This window comes from Mus musculus, chromosome 15, assembly GCF_000001635.26.
Source record: "Mus musculus strain C57BL/6J chromosome 15, GRCm38.p6 C57BL/6J".
Classification (NCBI taxonomy): Eukaryota; Metazoa; Chordata; class Mammalia; order Rodentia; family Muridae; genus Mus; species Mus musculus.
Genome location: NC_000081.6, coordinates 80,348,161 through 80,361,244, shown reverse-complemented (window position 1 = coordinate 80,361,244; position 13,084 = coordinate 80,348,161). Strand labels below are relative to the sequence as shown.

General features: G+C 51.7%; 1 protein-coding gene across 4 annotated transcripts in view; it reads right to left on the bottom strand.

Moving 5' to 3' along the window:
* Cacna1i (calcium channel, voltage-dependent, alpha 1I subunit) overlaps positions 1-13,084 on the bottom strand; it is a 111,055-nt gene that overhangs the window by 37,048 nt on the left and 60,923 nt on the right. For all 4 annotated transcript variants that reach the window (NM_001044308.2, XM_006520949.2, XM_030248558.1 and 1 more), the window contains exons 6-9: positions 12,714-12,873; positions 5,444-5,759; positions 5,024-5,116; positions 2,146-2,458 (exon numbers count right to left, since the gene is read on the bottom strand). In NM_001044308.2, coding sequence (NP_001037773.2) covers positions 2,146-2,458; positions 5,024-5,116; positions 5,444-5,759; positions 12,714-12,873 — 882 coding nt within the window. The remainder of the gene's footprint in view (positions 1-2,145; positions 2,459-5,023; positions 5,117-5,443; positions 5,760-12,713; positions 12,874-13,084) is intronic.

The window sequence follows — 13,084 nt, the reverse complement described above, 5'->3', positions numbered from 1 at the left end:
TTCTTCTTCTTCTTCTTCTTCTTCTTCTTCTTTTCTTCTTTTCCTTCTCCTCCTTCTCCTCCTCCTCCTCCTCCTCTTCCTCTGCCTTCTCCTCCTCCTCTGCCTTCTCCTCCTCCACCTCCTCTTCCTTCTTCTTCTTCTGCTGCTGCTGCTTTTCTTCTTTAATTTCTCTTAATTTTAAGTTTTTCTCTGTGTAGCCCTGACTATCCTGGAACTCACTCTGTAGTCCAGGCTGGCCTTAGAGATCTGCCTGCCTCTGCCTCCCCAAGTGCTGGGATTGAAGGTGTGTGCCACCACTGCCTGGCTGGTTTCTTCTTTGCACTTCCCTATATTATAGTAACATAAACACATTTTGCTTGAATAAGAGAGGGGGAAAAAACAGTAAAGGAAGAGAAGTGGGAAAGCCTGCACTTTCCTACACAGGCCTCTGAGCACGGCAAAGCAACCAGATACCTGGGTCATCCTACTCCAGCCATGGAGGACCAAAGCCCTTCCTTCTCAGACTGCATTAACACTCGACCCAGGAAAAGAGATGGGATGGAGGCCTGAGAAGTCGGTGGACTAAAAAGTATAAAATTTCCCTTCACAGCATTCCAAGAAGCTGTCCCTATGTCCACATCCTTAGGAAGGGAAGAACTAGCCTTGCCCAGACCCCAGCTCTCCTCTTCACTGCTAGGCCAAGCCCACAGGCCGCCTGGAACCACATCTAGATGACTAGTGGACAACTAACAACAGTGGACAACTGTCTGATCTTTGCTGGTCTCTCTGATTGACAGGTTATGACAGCTAGGAGCATGGAGTCCACTAGCCAGGGCCTCAGACAACAACTGTCAATCACAGGCACAAACTAATAGAATCCTTGAGCCCTGCCCTGGAAGGGGGAGACAGGAGGCCCCACCAGGGTGATCAAGGGGAACAGGACATGCCATGTTCCACAGCTGCTTTGAGGAACAGTCCTGGGGCCTGATAACTTCTCTATAGTAGCGAGGAGAAAGCAGAGCTCCTGGGAGCTCTGGGTTGTCTCCTCTTAGGGTTTTGTGCATTTGCAGCTAGAGACAAACACTCTGGAGAAAAGGCCACCTCTGACATTCCATATGACCGAGTCTTACACAGACACACTGGACCACTTAAGTGACTCTCTCATCTCCTTGGGCCTTGGTTTCCCATCTGAAAACTGGAGACATGATTTCTAGTCTGCCTCTTTCTCAGGGCTATTTCTTGAAAGAAGCAGGCTAAGGAATCTCTCTCTCTCTCTCTCTCTCTCTCTCTCTCTTCTCTCTCCTCTCCTCTCCTCTCCCCTCTCCCTCCCTCCCTCTCTCCCTCTCTCCCTCTCTCCCTCTCTCCCTCTCTCCCTCTCTCCCTCTCTCCCTCTCTCCCTCTCTCCCTCTCTCCTTCTCTTCCTCCCTCCTTGCAACAGGGTCTCATGGAGCACACACTAGTCTTAAACTCACTATATAGCTAAGGATACCCTTGAACTTCTGATCCTCCTACTCTATGTCCCAAGCCCCAGGATTACCACCATGCTGGTACTTGAACTAGAGTTTTCAAGCATGCTCTGCAAGCACACTAGCAACTGCACTATAGACCCATCCCAGAGAGCATCCTTTCTAAGCTAAACACTAAACTTACATAAACAACCTAGCACCACTCAAACAGGAGGCAGGAGCAGAGTATGTAGACAAGGGTCCCAATGTGACATGGTATATACTGTCCCATGTGCCAGGGACCTGATGTCACTACTCAGGTGTGCTGGTAAGCAGGGACAGCCATGGGAGCCAGAGTGAAAGATGACATGTGTACCCACAAAGAGGGAGGCTAGTCTTGCAAAGCTCTGAAATAATCGCTTGCCTTTTAAGTATAGGTTCGAGGGAATGGTGCCCTGGTTTGCCTGCAAAACTTGGAAGAATTTCTCCGGGGAGAGAATGAGCCCACACAGGCTGGACAGAGATGGTGGCAAGAAGTGAGTGAAGCAGATGAGTTCCAATGGGCCATGAAGGAAGCAGTATGGCCTGAAGTGAACCCTTGGGATCCCACCTCTGACTGATATGGACAGTTCCTGTTCTAGCAGGCATGACCCACTTGCACTATTGCCATTCTGAGACCCCCACGTCATGGCACATGAGCTGCAGAGTCAAGGCCACTTACTGCAGTGGCTGGGCTCCTTGGCATGGGGCCCAGGCTTGGCAGGGGCTGGTGTCCCGGGGCCCGTGGCCTGGCGCCGGTTCTGCAGGGCCTGGTAGAGGCCTAGAGCACGGCGCTTGGCCTTGCGAAGGATGTGACAGACATATTGGAAGATCTCCTCATAGCAGTCGCCGGGCTCGGCGTAACTGGCCACCGTGCTGGAGGACAGGTAGCGCTGGCGTTGCTCCAGCATCAGCCGGTGCTCCCGTTGCTTGGTCTCAGAGAACTGGGTCGCTATGACAACGAGGCACAGGTTGATCATGAAGAAGGAGCCCACCTGTAACCAACAGGAGGAAAGGACAGGAACAGGGACAGTGGGGACAGATAAGGAGACAGAGGGGTAGAACCAGCAAGAGGGGGGTGGCATGGGAGAAGGGGACAAAGAGATGGAGAAAGAGTTAGCAAGAGCAGGAGACAGAGAGGGAAGCCAGAGAAAGACAGGAGAAATGGGAGGAGGGGAAGGGGAGGGGACAGATCAGCGATGCAGAGGAGAGGGAAGAAGATGGAGCAGAAAGAAAGACAGCAAGACAGAGGACAACCAGGGTACAGAGAGTCAAAGACATAAAGAGGATGGAGGAGGAAGGAGAAAGGATGTGGGGAGGAGAGGAGAAAAGAAGAGAAAGGAGAAGGAAAGGGGAGTGGGAAAGACAGAGAAAGACCAGAATAGTCATAGTCAGGGGCAGGAATAGACAGACAGAGGTACAGGGAAGATGGAGGGGCCCAGAGAGACAGAAACACGGACACAGATACACAGGTGGGACAGGAAAAGATGACTGAGTCCTTGCAGAGGAAGCCACAGCCTAGGTGACTTCCCAGGTCAGACTGGGACTGTATCCAAGCCCAGGCCCCATCAGAACCAAGACCCAACTATACTAACCCATGTAGGACAGAGATACTGAAGCCAAGAGGATAGCCACAATCCCTCCAGTCACAAAGGTCCTACGTCCTACTCACCAGCCTGGACTTGGGCCGTGTGCTTAGAAGGGGAGGTGGAGCCAGGTCCCTCCCCTCTGTTTCCCATCTAACTAGCCCAGTACCAGTCACCTCCCCTGGTCCTCACTAACCCTGAAAGAGCTCCTCTGGCCTGGCAGGAAAGATGTGACCTCCAGCCTTCTGGGATATCACCGACAGGTACATACAGATGGCTGCCCACTTCCCATTACATACAACTGAAGAGCTAAAGAGGTACAGGGCTTCATGGCCCAGAGGACTCTGGGAAATAGACTGCTTCTTAGACAAAAAGCATTTCCATAGCATTTCCCAGAAAACTGTTCTTCCCTGGGCTGGTTAAGGATGCAAAAAACAGAAAGATTAGACCCTGCGCTCTGAAGGCTCATCCCTGTAAGGCTCCTATCTAGCCTTCGTTCAACAGTGGTTGCCCTGGGTGACCCAGACAGGTCTCAACCTCTCTGGATCTCTGTTCCCCATCTGTAAATTGGGAGGCTGTAGTAAAATGGGCCCCAGACTTTTCTAACCAGAGACTGGAAGCTGTGTGTAAAGACTGAAAACCCTCCAGCAGCCCCCTGATGGCATCCTCTGTCTTGAGACAGGGGCACTTGGGCACCAAGTGTCCCCAGCAACATCAGAGCACATTTACTGAACACTTACTAAAGAACAAGGGTATGCAGGCTCCTGGCCAGCCCTCCTCATCACCTAGGAACTAATCGCTGCCAGTGATCCATCTCATGGAATCTGAGGAGCCTGCCTCAAGTCCTACTTAATGACTTCCTGTGGGAGAGGACTGAGCCTTCTGTCTTCCTGTAGGAAGTCACCCACACACCTGTCCTCCCCCAAAGGGCCCCTCCAGCCCCTACAGCTTCTCTCTATCATGACACCTAAGCTTCTGTGTGTCACTGTGACCTCTCAGCTCTTCTTTCCCAGAGACTGGATCCCTGCTCTGCCACAAGAACTCAATCCATCTTGTCTGGATGTTCTGTTGAAACTAACTTAATGAAGAGCCTGGGAATCTGGACCCTTCTCTCTTTCATCTGGTTTCTCCTGAGTCTGAGGTCCTAGGCTTCCCCGGGAAATTGCTGGAGCTGTATCCCAGCAGGTATGGCGCAGGTCAGCAGCCACTCAAGCTTGCCTTCGCCCACCACCAGGAAGCTAGAGAACCCAGCCTTTGTGTTGGGGACTGAACACAGCTCTGCCAGAAGCCTGACCTCTGTGGACTGTGCTGAGGCAGAAAGCCACCGGTATGCAGGACAAGGTGGACATTGGAAAGCACAGACAGGAAGTGCTGGCCTATAGAGGCAGAGAGATCCCTGCCTCTATCACCTGGTCACACGCACAGCTGCAGAAAAGCCAGAGTTCAAAGATCTGCCCAGAGCGCCACCAGGCCACTACCAAGGCCAACCTCCTATCCCGTGTCATATCCAGCAACAGAGCATCTTGTCTACCCCAGGAAAAATGGGGAACAGATGCAACCCCTGAGAAGCTCCATTCTGGAACTATACCCCCAGCTAAGGCCATGAAAGATTGTATTCCTAGGGATTCAGGAAGAGAAAGACAAGCAGAACCAGCGGGTTAGATGTTAAAGGCTAGAGACAACTGAAGGCAGATGTGATAGATGCTTCCAGCCACAGCCCTGATAAGCCACTTCAATCACAGGCTGGGGTTGGTTGACTGCATTTAAAAATATCCCTTTCTTGGAGATGAATTTCCTCCTCCTCCTCCTCCTCCTCCTCCTCCTCCTCTTCTTCCTCCTCCTGTTCTGCTCCTCCTGTCCTGCCAGGCTCCCCTAGCCCTGAGGGCTCCCTTGGGGGACTGTCCACCCCTTCTCTCCCTCCCCACCCCCACCCAGCGCCATGGTCCATGGTCCTGAACTTGCCCTGATACTTACTATGATGAGCAGGATGAAGTAGATGAAGTTGTAGAAAGAATGTGCATCCATCACGTAGTACATGATCTCCACCCAGCCTTCCAGAGTGATCACCTGCAGCGGGCACGAGGACAGGGGCAGAGGCTAAGACGTGGGCCCTCCTGTGCACCGGGATTTAAGACAAACCCCAACAGGGGCTGGAGTAGGGGGGGCAGCACCAGTAAGAAAACCAAGGTTCCAAGAGATACCGATGCCAGTGACCCCCATCACACTGCCAGGCAGGCGGGGAGCAGACACTCTCAGGAGGTAGGTGACAAAGCCCAAGGCTCAAGGCTTTGCCTGCTTTACCTATTTCCTGGCTCAAGGCTTTACCTACTGAGTGAGGATGCCGGCCATGTCAGCCGCTGCTGGCTGACCAGACCTGGGCCTGAATGGTCTCACCTGAAAGATCACGATCCAGGCATAGCCAATGTTGTCAAAGTTGATGGCGCCCTTGTGAGGGTTGGCGTTGCCCGTGCGGCAGACGTTGTAGTAGCGGTTCCAGTTGACGCAGAGGCCGCTGGCGTTGAGGTCTTGGCGTCCCGCCCCGAAGTCGTACATGTCATCTTTGGACAGGCAGCACTCTCGGCCCTGCTCCTTGAGTGGAGGGATCTCGTGACAGCCCATAATGCCATTGTCCCCCGACAGGGAGCAGATGAAGGGCATCTCGTCGTCCTCTTCTGGTTGGTAGTAAGGGGGCAGGGCCACATCCCCTTGTCTGCCACAGAAAAGAGCAGGTCAAAGAGCAACAGGGAAGGGTCACTGCCAGGTGTACCGCATAGAGAGGCCATGCTGTTTTGGGTGTTGGGATTAGACCGAGGCCACATCACTACCTCCAGGCCCACGTAGTCCCCTCCTGAGACACCCTTTCCCACTTCTGATCACAAAGGTCCTGACAGGTCTGTTGGGATCCCTTTTCAAGGTTCCCTCCTCTAAAGAACCTTTCCTGGAGGAGCCTCCCTTCCACGGAACTAAGCCAGGGCTCCCTGAGCTACACTGTGGCCTAGGACACACAGTTTAGACAAGACAGACCAAGGGCTCAGTTAGTAGCCACTGGATTCTGACAGCCCAGCAGGTGAGGGAGTGTGTGGCCCCGGGGCTGAAATCTCTTCCCTCCTTGGACATGGACTCTCTCATTTATGACATTTGTTCATAAGCTCTGCTTTGCCCACCACATAATCACAAGTGAAATCCCCATTGTGATTTTATCTATGGAAGCCAGCTAGATGGATCAAAGAGGGATCACCTAGAGAGGGTTTAAAACTGAAAAGATAGCTGGGCGTGGTGGTGCACGCCTTTAATCCCAGCACTCAGGAGGCAGAGGCAGGCAGATTTCTGAGTTCGAGGCCAGCCTGGTCTACAAAGTGAGTTCCAGGACAGCCAGGGCTATACAGAGAAACCCTGTCTCGAAAAAACAAAAACAAAAACAAAAAAACCCTGAAACGATGAGAAGAAACAAACCTTACAACAGAGGACTCTGAGACTGTAGTAAGGAGCCTAGTGTGCTGTTTTACAGGACTAGGACCCTTAGTAGGGACCACAGCACATAGAGACAGACCTGTGTCTTAAGGCAAACACAGAAGCCAGCACTCAGAGTCTGATTGTGAGTTTGGGGCTAGCCTAGGCTAAGTGTTGAGTTCCTAGTCAGCCTGGACTGAATAACAAGATGTTGTCTTTTCTTTTATTTGTTTGCTTGGCTGGCTGGTTGCTTGAGACAGGCCTCATGTAGCCCAGGCTGTCCTCGAACTTTCTATACTAACAACGACTTTAAACTCCAGATCCTATGGCTTCTACCTCCTGCGTGTCGGGACTATAGATGCATGCCAGTACACCTGTCTGGAAATGATATGTCAAAAACACAGAAAAGCAAAAAAATAATAATAATAATTCACTTAAATACAAAAAACAAAAACGATCTCAGTACTTAGAAGGCAGAGGTAGGTGGATCTCTGAGTTCAAGACCAGGCTAGTCTACAAATCAAGTGCTAGGATAGCCAAGGATGCACAGAAAGACCCTGTCTTGTAAAACAAAAACAAAAACAAAAACAAAAACAAAAAAAACCCCAGCATCTAGAAGTAACACCAACACTGCCTCCCTCATCTGAATGGCCACCTCAAGGTTTCATAACACGGTGTGGGAAGAGCGGGTGTAAACAGACATCCGCACCATTGGTGGGAGCGCAAACTACACCACCCCTGTGGAAAACAATTCATCAACATCCTTTAACAGTCAAAATGTTACAGCCAACCACGCAAAGGCTCACGACCACCTGCTTCCAATAAAGACATCACTTTTATCCCCTGCGGAAAGGCTGGACTGGGCCACCCATCGTTGTGGGAGACTGAATACCCATTAAGTAAATCGAACTTGATGTCAATTGGTCCATCACATACCGCACGCAAAATTCTTTGTGATGGAATAGACCAGACAGAAAGAAGAAGCCAGAAACAGAGCATGTTTTTCTGACTTCAGGCTCTAAGACGTGTTCAATAGCAATGCCATATATATATATATGTGTGTGTGTGTGTGTGTGTGTGTGTGTGTGTATGTATGTATATATATGTATGTATGTATATGTGTGTATATATATATATATATATATATATATATATATATATATATATATATGCTGAACAGGATTGGGGGCCAAGTTTTTCCAGCTCCAAACACCATTAGCAGAGTTAAACAGTCACTCCTTAGGACTCCTACCTATAAGCAAGCACACTGCTATTGCTTATTCAACTGTCAATTTGGGTCATTTCTAGGTATGGGGTCCTCATGACTCAGGACGATTCTTGCCTACGTGCTTGAGTGGGTACAAACCACCCTTCTTTCTTCTGTGTGGGGGATGGTATTTGTTCTTCCAACCCAAGGTGACCTCTAACGATCTCCCTGCCACAGCACCCTGAGCACAGGACTTGCAAGGGAGCCACCACTCACAGCTAAAGCTCAATGGCTCTGATTTTTTTTTCCTCTTTGCAGTGCTGAAGACTGAATCCGGGCCTCGTGCATGCCAAGATACTGCTCTGCTGGCTGAGCTACACCCTCAGTCCCAGCCAGCCAGCATTTCTTTTTTTTTTTTTTGGTTTTGGTTTTTCGAGACAGGGTTTCTTTGTATAGCTGTCCTGGAACTCACTTTGTAAACCAGGCTGGCCTCGAACTCAGAGATCCACCTGCCTCTGCCTCCCAAGTGCTGGGATTAAAGGCGTGCGCCACCATGCCCGGCTCAGCCAGCATTTCTTCTGAGCAAAGCCCCAGGGTACTCCTGACAAGCTGAGGGTGTGCATGGCATTAGCTTTGTTCAGCCTCCCACAACGGATCCTGAAACCACCCTGAAGATCCACTGGGACCTCCCAGAACACAGTGGAACGTCGCCTGCTCTGCGTCTGCGGCAATTACTGGCCCTTCTCATTTTAACTATCCTGCTGGGGCACCATGGTGCCTCGCTGCCATTTCTGTTACAACTCCCTTAAGACCTGAAAGAAGATGAGCCTTTTCAAATAACTCACCTGCCACTCTTGTAGCCGCCCCCCCCCACCCCCACCCAGAGGTCTCTAGTAAGGTAGTTTGGACTAGTTCTTATGAGATCATCTTTGGCTTATAGTCCTTCTTTATATGTTCCGGACTTGAGATCTCTGGTGGATACAAGTATTGCAGAGTTTTTGTTTCAAGCTGTTCTCTTTCAGATTTAATCACTCCTGCAAACCTACAGACATCTTAGTCACACAATATAGTTGGAGGTTCCCAGCTCACTGTGGACATCAACCCCGATGGGAGGTGGTCTCCCAGCTCCTCAAGTGAAGGATGGAGAGACTCAGGAGACCTGAGACCCAGAGGTCATTGCAGGTAGTGCTGAGGGATGACTGATGACCATCGGTCATTACCGGAGACCCTCCTGCCAGCCTTTGCCCTGGTGCTCTTCTGCCAGCCCCACTCCATGAACTCAGAAACCAGAGGCCAGCCTGCACCCAGGCACCAGTTCAGATGACCGGCCAATAACACGGACAGCCCAGCTCAGTTCCCACACTCACGCACCCCCAACCCTTCCTCCACTGTAGTGGGGTGTGGCTGAACCCCTGCTGGGATTCCCCATGGCTCTGCTGTTGCCAGCCTTAATTGGTCAAGTGCTTGCCTTGCATCAGGGCCTGAGTTCGGATCCCTAGCACCCACATAAAAAATAGTCATGATAATACATGCCTATAACTCCAGCACCAGGAAGCCAAAGACATGAGGGCTCCTAGAGCCTGCTAGCCAGCCAGTCTAGCCAAATTGGGTAGTTCTGGTCTCAGTGATAGACCCCTATCTCAAAAATTAATTAATTAAATGGGGATCAATTGAGGCAGATCCCCCAAACATTGGCCTCTGGCCTGCACACACATGCACATATGAACACACGAGCACGCATACACATTTCCCGCAAACCAACAAGTGAGAACAACATGCTTCTCCTACGGGATGCTGGGAAGGTAACGGAATTAGTCCGGCAGAGAACAAGGCCCCGCATGGACAAGCCACCCTGTGAATACCAGCTGTCTTTCTCTCAGGGCCAGTTTCAGGCCCACCGTGCCCTTTGGGGTGCATTTATCAAGGGCGCCATCTCAATAAATGAACAGGGGCACTCCCTCCCACCAGGAGCATCCCAGTCTGGGGGAACACACATGGTGCCACATAATGGCACTGGCTTAAGGTTCTGCATGTTCTAATTTGAGTCATTCTCAAACCACCTCTGCAGTAGGGAAACTGAGGCACAAAGTTGCTGAAGTCATGAGGCTAGCAAGTGACAGAAGCAGAATTTGACCCTGAAGTCCATTGCCCCAGCCCCTGCCTGCATGGCAGCATTGGGAACCTCTGTCGAAAATTAACTCCCACCTCAGCCCCCACCCATTATCCAGCAAACACCATTCTTGACCTTTCAGGTTCAGGTCAAAGTTGCATTCGGATCGCAGAAGTCCTTTCTTCTCAGCCCAGCACCCTAAATCCAAATTAACATTTAGCTCCTTTATCCTCCTAGGGTCAAGACAAAGAGACAGTGCAGAGCCTGCCCTTAGAAGTGGCAGGCAAATGTCTGTTATGATATCCATGCTCTGAGACTCCTACCGGCAGAAAGAGAACATTGCTGTGTTCCCTGTCTGTAGAGTCATAGCTTGGACTGAGGTCCCTGGAGGGCCCAGCACGCACCCCATGTTCCCTGGTCTTGTTCTGCCCAGCCTGCATGGCTCAGGAGTTTGCTCACAGAGTGTCTGGCCAGGGGCTGGGGGTGTGATCTGAAGCCTCCAGACAACAAGCTCGTGGGTAAAGAAGCCAAGAGGATGAGGGGAATCCCCCCTGCCCCCCAATGAGCGCCTGTTGCTCCTGCCTAAGGCCAGGCCTGGCTCACCAGATCCTGAACTGAGGTCTGGTCAGAGCACATCTGTCTGAGCCCCAGGAAAGACCGACTTCTTTGCTGGCCTTCCTTACCAGCTGTTCTGCGGCCTGCTCTGAGCTAGGTCTGTTGAGTTGAGGTCTGACCCTGCCTCCCTCTATGGGGGGTTGCAGGCCTGGGATAACCTTGGCCTTGCTCCCTGCCGGAGCCTGGAATTTAGCAACCTCTTTCTCCCTGAAGTACAGTCATCCTCTGACTAAGTGGGGCCTAGCCCTGACAGCGTGAGACTCAGAGCTCTGGAGAGAGTCATCCAACCTTGCCAGCTATGTCTTGCCCCTAAAGCTGTCTGGCTCTTCTCACATTTGGAACTCCCCTTCCGGGTGGGTCAGGTACACACTGGCCCAAAGTGGGGCCCAGGCATGTCCAGAGCACTGTGCACCCACCTGCCCTCACCACACCCAAGGAAAGGCTGGAGCCACCTCTCAGAGTCCAGATAGGACAATGGAGCAGCCAATCAGGAAACAGCACATAAATTCTCATGCTGCAGAGCTGAGAAGAACCAGCCTTCTTCCCTACGTGCCTCGGTGCAGGATTACGGCTCACCCATTCATACCCTCATTCATTCATTCATTCATTCATTCATTCATAGTGAAAAGGCACTGTTGTAGGTCTTGAGAGAAGAGTGAGGACCAATCTTTCCTAGTCTAGGAGAGAGCTCACATCCTAGGGTCCCTGAAGGCCAAATGTATAATTTCTCCAGTGTCCCCAAATACTCAAGCTGATAAATGGGACCACTGCAGGAAAAGGTCGGCCGACGAGGAAGCTTGGCAGATAGTGTGGTTGCTGCTTGGGGAAGAGGCAGCAATCCTCCAGCAGAAGGTGACATGAGGGCTGAGCCTAGATAGTGAGACAGGGCCAGCCACAGAAATACACATGACAGAGGGGACACGGACAGATGGTGAGCCCCCAAAGCCAAGAGCTCACACACATGCTGCTCTCTGAAGGGCTTCCCCTCTTTCTACCCCTGACAGCTCAGGACTGCTCTCTACTGAGCACTCACACAGTGTAAAGGTTCCGTGCTCCCTATCCACGGGGCCTTCACTCAACAAAGTGCCCCCTCTCTGACCTACTCAGGTGCCCAGTGCTCCCCACAGCACAGCAATGGGTAGGCAGGCCAGTCCCTACCCAACCTTGACCTCCTGTTAAGGAGGTCCTCCTCCCTAATGTTCCAAACCCTGAAAAGGGAGACTCATCCCAGCTCATGCAGTATCCCTACACCATCGCATTCAGAAGAGACACTCAGCCTTGACAACCAACCAACCCTAGCTGTATGTGTCCTCGCTCAACGAAGGGCAGGCCCTGGATACATCAGCCAGGTTAAAACAGGTTAAATGGCTCTTCCCTTTCAGCCTCTGTGGGTCCTGGTACACAGTAGCAGCCAAGTGGCTCGTGGAGACTAGAAGCTGATGCACCCTTACCTCCAAACACATAGTGTGTGCGTATGCCCTGGGTTGCCGTCACCACCCGGGAAGAGGGGATGCTAAAGGCATCATTTTGAGAAACTAAGCCCATCTTTTAAGCAGCTCTTGACATTCTGCCTGGAGGGGCGCCTGGCTCCCACTCTAGACCCAACAGCAGGATGTGAGCTGATCCCATTATGGCACTCCCACACATCCCTCCTTGGGTTCTAGAACTTTCTCTCCTTCCAGTGTCCAAACCTCCCTCTCTCCTCATATCCAGCCTTCCCGAATTGGCTGTTCCTGCTTTGTTGGCCCAGTTCTCAGTTAGCAAATGAGTTAGCAAGAGGCAGGTCAGAGTCAGCAGGAACAGAGTGGGCTGGGGGTGGGGTAGAAATGGGGAGTGCTGGCCAGGTTTTTATGTTGACAGAAGCTAGGGTCTTCTGAGATGAGGGAATCTTAATTGAGAAAATGTTTCCCTTGGGTTGGCAAATCTGCAAGGCCATTTTCTATTGATGACTGATGTTGGAGAACCCAGCTCAATGTGGGTGGTGCCACCCGTGGGCTGGTGGTCCTGGATTCTATTAAGAAAAGCAGGCTAAGCAAGCCATGAGGAGCAAGCAGTGAGGAGCAAGCCAGTAAGTAGCACCCTCCCTGGCCTCTGCTTCCGCTCCTGCCGCCGGGTTCCTGCCCTGCTTGAGTTCCAGTCCTACTTTCCCTAGATGATGAACTGCAAGCTGTAAGATGAGATAAACCCTTTCCTCCCACAAGGTGCTTCTGGTCCCGGTGTTTTATCAAAGCGATAACAAGCCTTAATTAAGATGGGGTTGGGGGGTGGGGGAGGGGACTCACATGGTGAAGTTCTCCTCCAGGAAGCAGCGGTTCCGCAGCAGGCCTGCCCAGAGCTGCACGCCGATGATGCCAAAGATGAAGAAGACGAAGAAACAGAGCAGGAGCACGTTTCCCAGCATGGGCAGCGTGTCCAGCAGCAGGTTCACCAGAATCCGCATGCCTGGGAGAGCAAGGGTGGAGGAGGTGGCATCAGAGAAGCAAGAGGAATGGGCCGCGAGGCTGTGGGGTCTCCTACTCCCTCTGGGAGCCTCTCTCCTCCATGTCTGCCCCTAGGCCCACAAAGCCAGGAAAATGGCTCTGGGCCCTGCTGCACTTCCACGAGATCATGGGTGAAGGAGCACACACTTAGGGAGCCCCCTTTTAGGTGCTGA